The sequence below is a fragment of the Lepus europaeus genome, chromosome 18 (assembly GCF_033115175.1).
Source record: "Lepus europaeus isolate LE1 chromosome 18, mLepTim1.pri, whole genome shotgun sequence".
Lineage (NCBI taxonomy): Eukaryota > Metazoa > Chordata > Mammalia > Lagomorpha > Leporidae > Lepus > Lepus europaeus.
The window spans coordinates 12,304,727-12,319,447 of record NC_084844.1 but is presented as its reverse complement, the minus strand read 5'-3'; the positions used below and the strand labels follow the sequence as shown (position 1 = coordinate 12,319,447).

At 39.0% G+C, this 14,721-nt stretch overlaps 1 protein-coding gene across 6 annotated transcripts in view; it reads left to right on the top strand.

Moving 5' to 3' along the window:
- The window catches only part of CEP112 (centrosomal protein 112), a 516,630-nt gene that overhangs the window by 150,489 nt on the left and 351,420 nt on the right, over positions 1-14,721 (top strand). For all 6 annotated transcript variants that reach the window (XM_062174820.1, XM_062174816.1, XM_062174818.1 and 3 more), the window contains one exon: positions 8,476-8,555. In XM_062174820.1, the coding sequence (XP_062030804.1) occupies positions 8,476-8,555 (80 nt within the window). The remainder of the gene's footprint in view (positions 1-8,475; positions 8,556-14,721) is intronic.

Sequence of the window (14,721 nt, the reverse complement as noted above, 5' to 3'; positions counted from 1 at the left end):
TGTGTTACAGGTGTGCACATTCAATAACTTGTGGTATAAAACTTGGTTCTGAATGTCTGTTCAGGAAAGGAAATGCCATCTGAATGACATTATTTCCTCATGCCTCTAAGAAAGCAGCAGGAAGGGAGCACCATTCCAGCTTGTCTTTGAGGTAAAAGGAACAGCATCAGATGCTGTCCCTAATTTAAGCACACACATATTATCTAATGGTCCTTATTGATCTCTGGTGGCTATGGCCTGCTCTTAAGATCTTTGAACATCAAACAAATAATAGGCAGTAAAACTGAATGTCATTGTTTGATGAAGTGTCCTGGTCTGCTAAATCAGGAAATGGTTAGGCTAAATGATTTTACTAGCAAGGAAACACCTGCCTCCTACAAACAACCTATTGCTTGTTTTCCAAACAGGCACCAGAGAGTAAAAGATGGTGCTGTTTAACCAGAGAAGTGCAGGAGACAGATTTTAAGTGTGTGTATTCTAAAATGTGCCACAATTGAAATATCTACTTAAAATCCCTCTGATGTAGCTCCTTAACAAATAAGGTGTAATGTCTGGTGGAATTTAAAACCGTTAAAGTGTAGTTATTCCAAGATCTAGCATTCATGTGTATTTCTTGAGGTATGCCTAAAATAATGAAACATTTATACAGCTTTACGTACATTTGTTAGTATTTTTTCAGCTACTACTGACATGATTTTCAGAGGACGTATGTCTTTTCTGAAGTTTAAAAAAATCAATTGGGCCATGAATAGATTTATATAAATCATGTGACCCAGACCCCTATACTTTTTATATCAAGAAGATTAGGGCAGTTAAAGACCTGGTAGAGTTAGGTCACTGTATGGTGTTTGATCCAGCACTGTTCTGTGCTCTCTACTATTAAATGGTGAATACACACTATGTCTATTTACTGATACATGGAAAATCTCTTTCTTACCCAAGTCCTCCTTTCCTGATTGCTAATATTCTTGCAATACAAGGGATTAAAAATATATTTTTAATAATTGTGCTTATGACTACTTAAATAATTTTTATAGTAAATAATTCTGTTTGAGAATATATTATGTATTCTTGACTATCTGGTTTGTATTTTCATCACTTATCACTCTTAAATTCATTTTTATATTAACAATATGTAGTGGGGAAAGGTTTACGAGCACATTAGTTCAAGTCTTATTCTATGCTATCATTAGTACCTTTAAAAGGAAAGTTTGCCAATAGCATGATCTCTTAAAAAAAAAAAAAAAAGAAGAGAGGCAGAGCAACAGAGAAGGAGGAAGGGGTAGGGATATCTTCAATTGCTGGTTCACTCCCCAGATGGCTGAAATAGCCAGATCAGAGCTGTGCCAAATCCAGGAGTCTGGTACTTGATCCATATTTCCCACATGGTGACAGAGGTCCAAGCACTTGGACCATCTTTGACTGTTTTCTCTGATGCATTAGCAGGGCATTGGATTAGCAACAGAGAAGCCAGGACTTGAACCATTACTCAGAAAAGGGATTCTGGTGTCAAATATGGTAGCTTAAACCACTATGCCACAATGCTGGCACCTAGCATTATCTCTTTCTAAGTGATTTGTTCTTTATTTTTTCTGCAAAAGTAACAGATTTTATTTTATTTATTTTAAAGATTTATTTATTTATTTGAAAATCAGAGTTACACAGAGAGAGGAGAGGCAGAGAGAGAAGTCTTCCATCCACTGGTTCACTCCCCAAATGGCTGCAAAAGCTGGAGCTGTGCCGATCTGAAGCCAGGAGCCAGGAGCTTCTTCTGGGTCTCCCACGCAGGTGCAGGGGCCCAAGGACCTTGGCCATCTTCTACTGCTTTCCCAGGCCATACCAGAGAGCTGGATGGGAAGTGGAGCAGCCAGGACTTGAAACGGCATCCATATGGGATGCCAGCACTTCAGGCCAGGGTGTTAACCTGCTGTGCCACAGCGCCAGCTCCAATAACAGCTTTTAAAAACTCAACTAGAGTATTAATCTCTAATTTCTGTTTTTTTGAGATCCATATGCAATTTTTTTTTACTTATTGTATTTATCTGTAACTCACTACTGTATGCGATATAGGTAAAAACTAAAAATGCACTATGCATACAATAAAAATGTACTCAGTTAAGAAAAAAACATCCAAGAACAGCGTTTCTTGACTTAGTATAGGTCAGGTTGTGCTGGGTGCTCAGGATATAAAAATAAATGGGAAGCAGCTTCTAGATTTTAAGGAACCCCCAGCTCAAAAATGTGTGTGTTGACAAGTACATGTGGAACTTGGAGGGAAGTCCCTGGTTTTGCCACACGGGTAGTTTAGTTCTCACATAGGCATGGTTCTGACAGTTTTGGAAGCAGTAAATTAACTCAAGGTGCTTCGGTCGGCACACTGACCATCCTCAAGAAGTGGCAGCTGAGGTGTGACAGAGGTTAGATTGAATAAGGAGTGATAAAAAGCACTTAGAAGAGGGCCGGCATTTGGTGCAGTGGTGAGGTCGCCACTTGAGACACCTGACTTCCATATAAGAGGGCCTAGTTTGGGGTTCCTCTGCTTCTAATCTCATTGTCTGCTAATGCACACCCTGGAAGGCAGCAGAGGATGGCTCAAGTAGGTGGGTTCCTGCACCACGTGGAAGACCCAGGTAGAGTTTCTCCTTCCAGCCTTAAGCCTGATCCAGCCCTGGTTTTGGTGGGCATCTGGAGGAGTGAACCGGCTCATGGAAGATCTCTCTCTCTCTCTCTCTGTCCATCTCTCTGCTTTTCTTTCTTTTTAATTTTTTCCCACTGTTTCTTTTTTTTTTTACAGGTCTTTTTAAAATTTTTTTTTATTTAGTAAATATAAATTTCCAAAGTACAGTTTATGGATTACAATGGCTTCCCCCACCCCCCCATAATTTCCCTCCCACTCGCACCCCTCCCATCTCCTGCTCCCTCTCCCATTCCATTCACATCAAGATTCATTTTCAATCATATTTATATACAGAAGATCGATTTAGTATATATTAAGTAAAGATTTCATCAGTTTGCACCCACACAGAAACACAAAGTGTAAAATACTGTTTCAGTACTAGTTATAGCATTGGAGAACACATTAAGGACAGATCCCACATGAGAAGTAAGTACACAGTGACTCCTGTTGTTGGCTTAAAAATTTGACACTCTTGTTTATGGCATCAGTAATCTCCCTAGGCTCTTGTCATCAGCTGCCAAGGTTATAGAAGCCTCTTGAGTTCACAAACTTCGATCTTATTCCAACAGGGTCATAGTCAAAGTGGAAGTTCTCTCCTCCCTTCAGAGAAAGGTACCTCCTTCTTTAATGGCTCTTTCTTTCCACTGGGATCTCACTCACAGAGATCTTTCATTTAGGTCATTTTTTGCCACAGTGTCCTGGCTTTCCATACCTGAGTAACTCTCACGGGCTTTTTAGCCAGATCTGAATGCCTTAAGGGCTGATTCTAAGGCCAGAGTGCTGTTTAGAGCATTTGTCATTCTATGAGTCTGCTGTGTATCCCACTTCCCATGTTGAGTCATTCTCTTTTTAATTACCTCAATTAATATTAGCAGACACTGGTATTATTTATGTGATCCCTGTGACAGCTAATTCTATCTTTATGATCAGTTATGAACTTAAACTGATCATTTTAACTAGTAAGATGGCATTGGTACCTGCCACCTTGATGGCATTGTATTGGAATCCCCTGGCACGTTTCTAACTCCACCATTTGGGGCAAGTCCAATTGAGCATGTCCTAAATTGTACATCTCATCCCTCTCTGATTCCCACTCTTATATTTAACAGGGATCACTTTTCAGTTCAAATTTAAACACCTAAGAATATCTCTGCTTTTCAAATAAATTTTTTTAAAAAAATCACAAAAACTAGGAATAATAGCAATTCAGGAGCCATTTCTTTTTCCTTTTTTTTTTTTTACAGGCAGAGTGGACAGTGAGAGACAGAGAGAAAGGTCTTCCTTTACCGTTTGTTAGTTCACCCTCCAATGGCTGCTGCGGCTGGCGCACCGCGCTGATCCGAAGCCAGGAGCCAGGTGCTTCTTCTGGTCTCCCATGCGAGTGCAGGGACCAAGGCCTTGGGCCATCCTCCACTGCATTCCAGGGCCACAGCAGAGAGCTGGACTGGAAGAGGGGCAACCGGAACAGAATCTGGCGCCCCGACTGGGACTAGAACCCTGTGTGCCGGCGCCGCAGGCGGAGGATTATCCTATTGAGCCGGGGTGCCGACCCCCCCCCCTTTTTTTTTTAAAAGACATTTATTTGAAAAGCACAGTATAGAAAGAGAGAGACAGAGAGAGAGAAAGTGGCAGTTAACTATCAGGAGGAGGATCGTAAGGCAACTAGAAGCACAATAGTGGATTTAAACCCACATTGGATCTGCCTGGGTTAGAACAGGTGTTGTAAAGAATTAAGTAAGTGATCTGAGGAAAAACATACTTATTTTACAAACTGCAAAGGCAAGTGACAAAGAATCAAAAAAACTTTGTAAAGAGTTATTTTATTTATTTGAAAGGCAGACAGAAAGAGAGAGGCCTTCCAACCACGGATTCGCTCCCCAAATGGCTGCAGTGGCTGAGGAGTAAGCCAGACCAGAGCCAGGAGCCAGGAATTCTGCTTGAGTCTCCTGCATGAGTTTCAGGGGCCCAAGCACTTGTGTCCTCTTCTGCTGCTTTCCCAGGTGTGTTAGCAGGGAGCCGGATTGGAAATGGAGCATCTGGGACATGAAGGGGTGCTCTGATGTGGGAAAGCCCGTGGTGGATTAACCCAGTCTACCACAACGCCAGCCCCAAGAATCAAAAATGTTGAGAAAGATGATACTATGACAGAAAATAGAAAACCAGTACTCAACAGTTGATGTTTCTGAAGGAGGGCTTAGAATAAATTAACACAAAAATAAAGCTATGAGTGAACTTTCCAGAAGGCGTACATGTACAGATTTAGAAGAGTTACATTTTATCAGATAAAAAAATCACTAAAGATAAAAGGAAATTTGAATTGCAGTGCAGTGAGTGTCCAGACTAGGGAGAAGGAAGAGCAAAACCTAGGTGACTTCAGTTTTCTTAGTTGTAAATCTAAATCTCAAGAAACAATAGTGTGACATAGGCTGTGTTTCTAGGCCAAAATGTTGTGACCTAAGAATCTTCCACTCAATATTTTCCTTCATGTGTGAGGGCAACAGAGTGACATTATTGAGTATCAAAGCTGCAGAAGACAGATGCATCACTAAGATAGTAGTTTTGAAAATTAAATTAGTATATAAAGCACTTCTTAAAACAGGATGTCTTTATTTATTTTAAAGGCAGAGTTAGAGTGATGCATAGGCAGAGAGTCAGAGAGAAATATGTTCCATCTGCTGGGTCACTCCCCAGATATCTGCAATGGCTGGAGCTGGGCCTATCTGAAGCCAAGAGCCAGAAGCCAGGAGCTCCTTCTTGGTCCCCCACCTGGGTGCAGGGGCCCAAGGACTTGGGCCATATTTTACTGCATTTCCAGGCCAAAGCAGAGAGCTGGATCCGAAGTAGAGTAGCCGAAACTCAAACCGGTGCCCATGTAGGATGCCTTCACTGCAGGTGGCGGTTTTGCCTGCTATGCCACAGTACTGGCTCCTATATGAAGTACTTTAATCAACACAAGGACAAGCGAAAACTCAAATTAGCACAAAATAAAAAATGAGAATGAAAAAAGAATAGTGATGAATATGAAAATTAAGTAAAATAGAGGTAAATTTTAATATTACATACATGATCTAAAACGCTGTGAATGTCAGGAGATATTCTTGAAAGAGACAGTATGCAAAGTTATAAAGAACAAGTTAAAGCTACCACTTGGATAAGCTTTTCCAATTTATGTAAAAGAAATGAAAATGTCTTGGAGACAGAGAAGTAAATATGTACTAAGTTATTATTTTGAAATAGGACATTGAAGTTGATTTTTTACTTGTAGAATATTAGAGAAATATAGGTTAAAATTAATTGTGAAATCTTTATAGCATTGTTTTTGAAATCTGCAAGGACAGAGAAGAAAAACTACAGGCTAATATGCTGATGAGCATGGATACAAAAATCCTTGACAAAATTCTCAACTGAATTCAACAGCACATTAAAAGGACCAAGACACCATAATCAGATGGTTTTATCTGTGTAATACAATGAATATTCATTATAGGCAAATCTATAAAAATGATATACCCCACATTAACAGAAAGAAGGATAAAAATCATATGCTTCAGCTTCCTGCTCAAGACACCCAGTAAGCAGCAGATGAAGGCTTAAGTACTTGGGTTCCTGCCACCCCCGTGCAAGACCTGGGTGGAGTCCCTAGCTCCTGGCTTTGGCTTTGGCTAGCCCTGGCTGTTGTCATCATTTTGGGAGTGATCCAGCAGATGGAAGATTGATCGCTCTCTCTCTCTTTCAGATAAAAATGAATATAAATAAATTTTAAATAAAATTCAAAAATAAAATAAGAATGGTGCTTTAGTTATATCAGTAATGTTTATCCTCCAGGTAACATGCTTAATCTGGAATACATTAGGGATCTAAAATAATAAGACAATAAGCATATCTTGAGCCTGGTAAAATTTTGAACACACTTTTCTTTTTTTCTCATGTAAGGTAAATGTAATGGTAAAAATTTGCAAGGCAAATTGTTCTTTCTCTTCCTGGTAAGAAAAAATATTCTTTATGAAACATTCTGGTTTGTTTTTTTTCTAAAAAAAAAAAGGTTTATTGATTTGTTTGAAAGGCGGAGTTCCAGAGAGAGGAGGAGAGTCAGAGAGACATCATTTATCCACTGGTTCTGTGTCCTCAATGGCCAGGGCTGGGCCAGGCTGAAGCCAGGAACCTGGAACTCCATCCAGGTCTCCCATGTGGATGGCAGGGGCCCAGCACTTGGGCCATCTTCCACTGCTTTCCCAGGCACATCAGCATGGAGCTGGATCAGAAGTGGAGTGGCTAGGATTTGAACCATTGATGCTGTCATCCCAGGAGGCTTTACCTGCTGCACCACAACCCTGGCCCCCTTTTATGAAAATGTCTAAGTTTATCATTTAAAATATAGGGTAGAGAAGCCCTACCTCCTAATTCTCTGATCACCCATCCTGTCCCCCAACATTTTCTCTTTGCTTGTCATTTTTTTTTCTCACTTTAGTTGGTGCCATCTTAGCAGCCATCAGTACCCTTTTGATATCATCATGAAAAATTTGTTCTTTCCCTTCTGTTTACAAGCATCTGATTCAATCAATCAATTAATTATACTAAAACACCAGAGTAGAAGAGTACAAGAGAAGTGTAAAAGAAATCAGAGAATACAGGGTTTGAATTGAGTCCCTGTCCACACTGCAGTGCCAGCTAACTAGAGGGTGTTGGGCATGGCCTGATTCAGGTTTATCATAGCATGTGTCTTTTATTACTGCACTTGTCATTCCTCTCTCATCCCCGTTGCCCACTGGCTTTGCTTTCAGCCTCCACATGGTTGCCCCTAGGTTTGTAGTGGGTATTCCTACCCCGTTTAGGGACTTGGGCTTTCTTATCTACCAGCTAGGCCCTGCACTAGCAGTTGCCATGTTTGTGAAGCAATGGCCACTGCATTCCTCCTCCCTCTCCATCTAGCTGTATCAAAATTTCTTTCAGGGGCTGGCGCTGTACTGAGCAGGTAAAGCTGCTGCCTGCAGTGCTGGCATCCCATATGGGCACCAGTTTGAGTCCTGGTTGCTCCACTTCTGATCCAGCTCTCTGCCATGGCCTGGGAATGCAAAGGAAGATGACCCAACTGCTTGGGCCCTGCACCCACGTGGGAGACCCTGAAGAGGTTTCTGGATCCTGGCTCCTGGCTTTGGATCACTGCAGCTCTGGCCATTGCAGCAAACTGGGGCGTGAACCAGCAGATAGATGACTTCTCTCTCTGCCTCTCCTTCTCTCTTTGTATAAATCTGACTTTCAAATAAATATTTTTTTTAAAAAAAGTTCCTTTCATATTTTAAGACCCTGGTTATTCAAAGGATGCTCCATTTGGGGAAGAGTCATGCTGGAGGGATCTCCTCCCAAACTGTGGATGGTTATAGAAATCATCCCAGTGAATGAGAAACAACAGGCTGCGTCACCATAACCCTTACTTAGGTGCTGGGGGAGTGTTGACACACTGTTATATTCTCTTGGATCCCGTGAGACTCCTTTCTTTTGGCTAAAATGTAATTTTAATAAATCTGAAATTGACTTCTCCCTTTTTGAGTTCTTTAGATATCAATTTAAGAGAATTCTCATGCAGATAGGTTGAGGCAATTATTAACTTTGAACAGAAGTATTGGGAGTAAAGTATTGAAATCTTTCTATGGTAAATGATTATGGTGAACCAAATTTCCATCTTGAGATATTTAGACCTAATTTTATATTAAAATTTGGAGATTATTGTTTAACTATAGTTACAGTTGAGTAAACTGTACATGTGTTCCAGTAAATTTTGCATGTCTTTGTCATGGCAGGTTCATGACTTACAGAGTGAACTTGATAAAGAAAAAGAAGATGCCCAAAAGAAAATTCATAAGTTTGAGGAAGTTATGAAGTAAGTAAAATTATAATACATTTAATAAAAATACTCTTATACAAAAATGTGATCCAACTAGTAACTGGTATCTAGAATTTAAACATGATATTTTTATGAGTCTTTTTTTAAAAAAAATTTATTTTATTTATTTGAAAGAGTTACAGAGAGAGGTAGAGACAGAGGGAGAGAAAAAGGTCTTCCATCTGTTGGTTCATTCCCCAAATGGCCACAATGGCCAGAGCTGAGCCGATCCGAAGCCAGAAGCCGGAAGCTTCTTCTAGGTCTCCCACATGGCTGCAGGGGCCCAAGGACTTGGGCCATCCTCTGATGCCTTCCCAGATGCATTAGCAGGGAGCAGGATCGTTAATGGAGCAGCCAGGACTTGAACCAGCGTCCATATGAGATGTCGACACTGCAGGCCGGAGCTTTAACCCACTGTGCCACAGTGCCGACCCCCTGATAAGAGTCTTGCTGTGGATTGTGTTGGTTCTATCATTCATTTCTTATTTGCAGCAGGGTACCTGACCAAAAAAGTGATTTAAGAGGGAAACCTCCATGTCCTTAATGTATCTAACTCATTCCCAGGGAATCAGCCAGTTCCATTTTTTCTTACTTCTCCAAACCTTTGAGTAGGAATAATAGAACAGCCAAAAAAGAAAACTTGGGATCAGATAAATGTAGGATCAGATTCTGTCTGGGAAGACTGCATAACCATTTTCTCTCTTCCTCACTCTGCTTTTTAGTAAAATATATTGGGTCAGTGGCTGAATAGAACATGTTAAAATAATTTATGCCCTCATAGATGACAAGATAACTATTTTTAAATCTATGCAAGAACTTACTGCTTAGTTGCTCAAATCACCAAGTGTGTGAAGGGTGAAATCAGGAAAGAATGATGATATTCATCAAACCTTAAACCTGTTTCTTCTACTCTTGACTTGAATAACGACAGACCTTAGGGTAGTTTTGCTTTTCTTAATGGGCTGTGTCCCTTCCCTTTACTCCTCATTAATTCATGTTTTCCTCCTAAAATATTGATGAACAGCTTTCTTCATGAAGATTTCATTAACTTTTCAATTTGCTATACCCTTTGTCTTTTGTACTATTTTTCCCTTTTTTTGTAATTTCTTTATTCTGTCTTCATTAATTTGTTGATTAATATCTTATATCTCTAAAAGACTTAAATACTAGTAAATCAACAAATATTCAGTTAGTAGCTATAATGTTTATTATTGCAGTGTCACACTAAAAGAAATAAAAAGTTTAAAGATAGAGTTCAAATGATAATGATTTTCTTTTAAAAAAAAAGATTTATTTATGTTTTTGGAAGTCAGAGTTACACGAGAGAGAAGGAGAGGCAGAGAGGGAGAGAGGTCTTCCATCCACTGGTTTACTCCCGAGATGGCTGCAATGGCCGGAGCTGCACCCATCCGAAGCTAGGAGCCAGGAGCTTCTTCCAGATCTCTCACACAGATCCAGGGGCCCAAGGACTTGGGCCATCTTCCCACAGCGCCACCCCCATAATGATTTTCTTAACGATCCTACAGTCCAGTTTAGGTCCTTGAAGTACTAAGAGGAACTAGGTATTAAATTGTTGACAGTAAGTACAATTAGAATTATGGAAGTTTTTTTTTTCCCCCCCAATGGGATATTAAGAGTTCGTGTGTAAAGCAATATAGTATATTTTAATGTTGCCTGATAGACAGTCAAAGAGCCCTGAAGCTCCCATAGTTTTATATATATATATATATATATATATATATATATATATATATAGCACAACCCTTTTCCGTGCCAAGTATTGCTGTTCAGGGGCTTGAAAATTCTTTGCCAAAATACTGAATTTTACTTGGAGTTCCAAGAACCATTTTGAAATTTTACATGAAATCCCATGCAGGTTTGTTTTTCCTACTTCCCTCATAGATGATGTCTTCATTTTGACTGAATGTCTGGGATGATCTTGGTAGTACAGCACCCAGCAGAACAAGCAGAGTCTGCAAGTAACAGTGTAGTTATTGTGTGGTCTGAGCCTCAAAGAAAACAGAAACCTGGCTTCTTCCCCAAAGAGATAGAGTTTTAAGGGGGCAACTGCTACTGCTTCTGAATATAAGAATAATGTTAGACTCACTTGGCCCAGACACAGTTTCATTTTGCTAAAAGACAGCCATATGATAAGACAGCTATATTATACAGAAACTTGCCATTAATATTAGCAGCATTTTTCTTTAATAAATATTCACAAAAGTGAAAAATCTCTATTTTAGAATGTAGCATTATTTATTCATGAAAGTCTTCTCTTTTTCATTTATTTCTTCTGTGCATGCTGAATGTATAGATGATATCAGAGAAAAGGAATGTATTCATATAAATACGTGGTAATTATGGTACAGGGCAAAGTGTTTTTCAAAAGCATGTTACTAAGAAGAGCAGTAAAGCGGCTCAGTAATGGGAGGCATCTTAGCGAAGAACAAGTTGTTGGGTTGTGAAGGAAGAGCGCAGGTGAGAGCAGTGTCCTGGGGGGTCAGCCTCATCCTGTGTCTCTGCAGAGGGCAGCCTCCACGGGTTCCTCTCCCTGTCCATACACGCACGCTCTCAGCCTGTTAGCTTTCTTTGACTTTGCTACGTTACCAGATAGGCTCTTCCCTTAGTATCTTCCTTTGCCCCTAATGACCTCCAAGTCTCAGGTTCTTTGGTTCTCTCAGATCATATTTTTTCAGCCTTGGCAATGAGGGTATTCTTGTGAATTGGGACACTATCTAATCTGTTCAACATACTAGTTGAGAAATAAGGTGGCTTTCTGACACCTACTGTGACACAACTATTTTGTGTCAAAGAAGAAAAGGCTGGTGATTATTCTATGGCAAGATGATGGAACTGATATTTATCTTCTCTTTAAACAATCAAAACTGCCAATTCAGTCTTGGGTTTAGCACTCAAGTAGCTACTGCAGATAAATGATCATACAGGAAGCAATCCCATATCTCACAAAAACATGTTGTTTTGGTTGTACTTGGTGTGTATACCTGTATATGTGTATATGTGTGTGAATGTATATACCATGAATAAAACTTGTATTGCATTTTTCAAAAACTGGATAACAAGAAAACACATTTAATATTTAAATCTGGGCCATCAACTCTGTCTAGAGGCCTCTTGACACAAAGTAGTCATACAGTTTTGTTAAAAAGAGGTAAGCTTCTCACAAATTCTGGATATTTCATTTGTCTCCTTTTTAACCAGCACCTTGAATTCTCTCACAATTACTTTACAACCTTGAAACATATAATATGTTCAGCTTACCTTTTTCAAACTTATATAAAATATACATATATTTGATGCTTGATTATACAAATATTTTGAATTACCTATAGAATTCCTTTCTTGCCTAGATTTTGCTATAAATGAAAGTACCATAAGGAAAGGTAAAAATAGTAGTTAATTGAATCATTAAATTTTTTAACCCTAGGTAATAGAGAGTCATAGTTTAAAATCTGCAAGATTTAGAACATACAGGGAAAATCCCTCTAGCACACATTTTGCCTCTTCAGAGGAGGCAGTGTTACTAGCTCCATGTGTGTCCTCTATTCTTTCACATGTAAGCGTAAAAATTCTTTTGCTGTCATCATATTTTTCCCTCCCGCTCTACATATATTCAGTCAGGACTTTTTTCTTTTTCCTTATCAGAATATCCTGAGGATGGTTTCATACAAGCACATAAAAAGCTTCCTCATTGTATTTTTCTTTTACCACTTGATATACTATAATTTATTCAGCCAGCTCCATGGTGAGACACACATGGTGAAAAATTTTCCATTTGTCTTCTAGTACATTTATGGTTTAATTTTTACATTTAAGTCTATGACCCATTTGAAATGTGTCGAGAGAAAGTTATGAGATATGGATCTAGTTGTTTCTGGATTTTGTCCAAGTGGCTAATTATCTGAATACCATTTACTTAGTAATCTTGCCTTCTCTCACTACAGTATGTGCTATAATACCTTTTTCATTGAACTTGTTTCTAGATCTCTGTTTCTGCTTCAAAGATTTGTATATGCTTGTACAATTGCCATATATTTTTAAATGAATATCAGTCTACAAATTGTAGTTTTTTTTTTTTTATCTAGTAAGATGTCTTATCCACAGAATGCATTCTCTTCTTTTTCGTGATCTTCCTTTTTTTTTTTTTTTTTTGGCTTGTTTATATTTTTCAATTTGAGTTTCATAATCAACTTGCCTATTAAAAAGACTGTTACTCATTAATGTTTCTATACATGTGTAGTTCAACAGAGGAAGAGTTGAGATATTCTCATCCAACAGTGTGATGTGCCTTTCCATTTGTGCAGGTCTTCTGTTGTGCCATTCTGCAGCCATATCCTTTTACGAAACAAATATTTGCAATGAATTTATGTTCTTGTTTTACAAGTTACCCCTTTCTATAAAACATGTGCTGGTGTTTCAGTTATTTATTAGGATATATGATGTGAAAATTAAAATATGGAAAGAGTTGTACATTCTAGGTTTGAGGTTTCACACAGATAAGTGTTTTAAAATTTCTATACTTGCAGGTATACCATGTACTTTTATACAAAGAATGTAAACTACTGGGGGCATCCCTTGTCTATACTTTCGTAGTTTTTCAAGGCCTAATACGTGTTCTTAATGAAATGAATCTGTTAATTTATTCCATTGTGTATTGTCAGAGGAACTTTGTTGGTACTGAGTATAAAGTGCTTAGCAAAGAGGCAGGCTCTGTGCACTGGCCGCTGTACGTACCTGACAGCTTTTGTGTTGCATTGCTGTGCAGGGCACTTGGCAGGGAGCATCTACACTGGAATGTTTTTTCCCTCCTAAGGATGCTTGGAGGGAGTACAGTGAGGGGATTCTTTTTCATGTTTGGCTCTCCATATGCTTCCTGTTCTGCTAGCACTATTTTCATTGTATGTCATGTAAAAAATGCTATTAGAAACTGTGTGGTATTTCATGATACCACAGATTGAGGGAAAACCCTCATATGTGGTCAACTCAATAAAAACCTAACCGACCGAGGGAAAAAGAATATGGGCGCGTTTCTGGAATCGCCTTGCTTCTTGAAGTGCTCCGTCACCCGAGATGGTAATTCTCCTCTCCTTCAGAGCATGGCTTCTGCAGTCCCCAGTACATCCTGTTACATCTGACAGAAGCCCCTGCTGTCAGCCCTGTTGCTGTGAACTGCATGTTTTCTGCCAGTAATGTATGTGACTTTGACCTACAATACCCCTTTTCTGTCTTCATGGAGTTAATTTTTCCTGTGAACAGAACTTTATTGATGGTGTGCATCATGCAGTCTGTAGTTTTAAAAACTTTCTAGTGAAGTATACAAGACATCCCAGAAAGCTCACAGATTAAACATGTTCATGTAACCAGACCAAGAAACTGAATGTTGCCAGAAGCCTCTTGCCCATGCCCCTGAGCAGTAACAGCTGTATCCCCAAGACTAACTACTGTCCTGACTTCTTTTTTTTTTTCTGTTTTTGAGCTACATATCAGCGGAATCATATAGCATGAATTTTTTAGGCTTTGCTTTTTTGGATCAGCATTTAGGTTTGTGAGATTCAGCTGTGTTGTTTCATGTTATTACAGTTTATTCATTGTTGTTGAATAGTACCTCAAAGTGAATATACCATGATATATTTCGCCATTCCACTGTCAGTATTGATTTGGACTGTTTCTCCTTTAGGGATATTAAGAGTGCAGCTCTGAACACTCTTAAATATTTCTTTTGGTAAATGCATGTACACATTTCTGTCTGATGTATACCTCCATAAAGTTTTTATGTTGTGTCAAAAAGAGACACATTTGTGGGAGAACAGGCCCATGTGCAGATCCTAGAGCCAGTAGAATAGAACCAGTTGAAGTGAGTGAGAACTCAAGTTAGTTTTGGACCAAATGAAGAAGTTATTGGGGGTCTTCTCTTTGACTTCACTCTTTTGAATCTCTTAACTCTGAGAACGCAGCTATAATAATCAACATCATTTGTTTCGGAGGATCTAAGGCTCAAGTTAAAAAATGGGTAATCATAAGCTAAGTGAGCGTTACACATAAGAAAAATGTAAGCAGTTCTTAAGCTTTAAGGCTTAATTGGCTATGTTCCTGATTTTTTTTCTTTTTAGTCTTTATCCAATACAATTTCTGCTATTGGTAATTT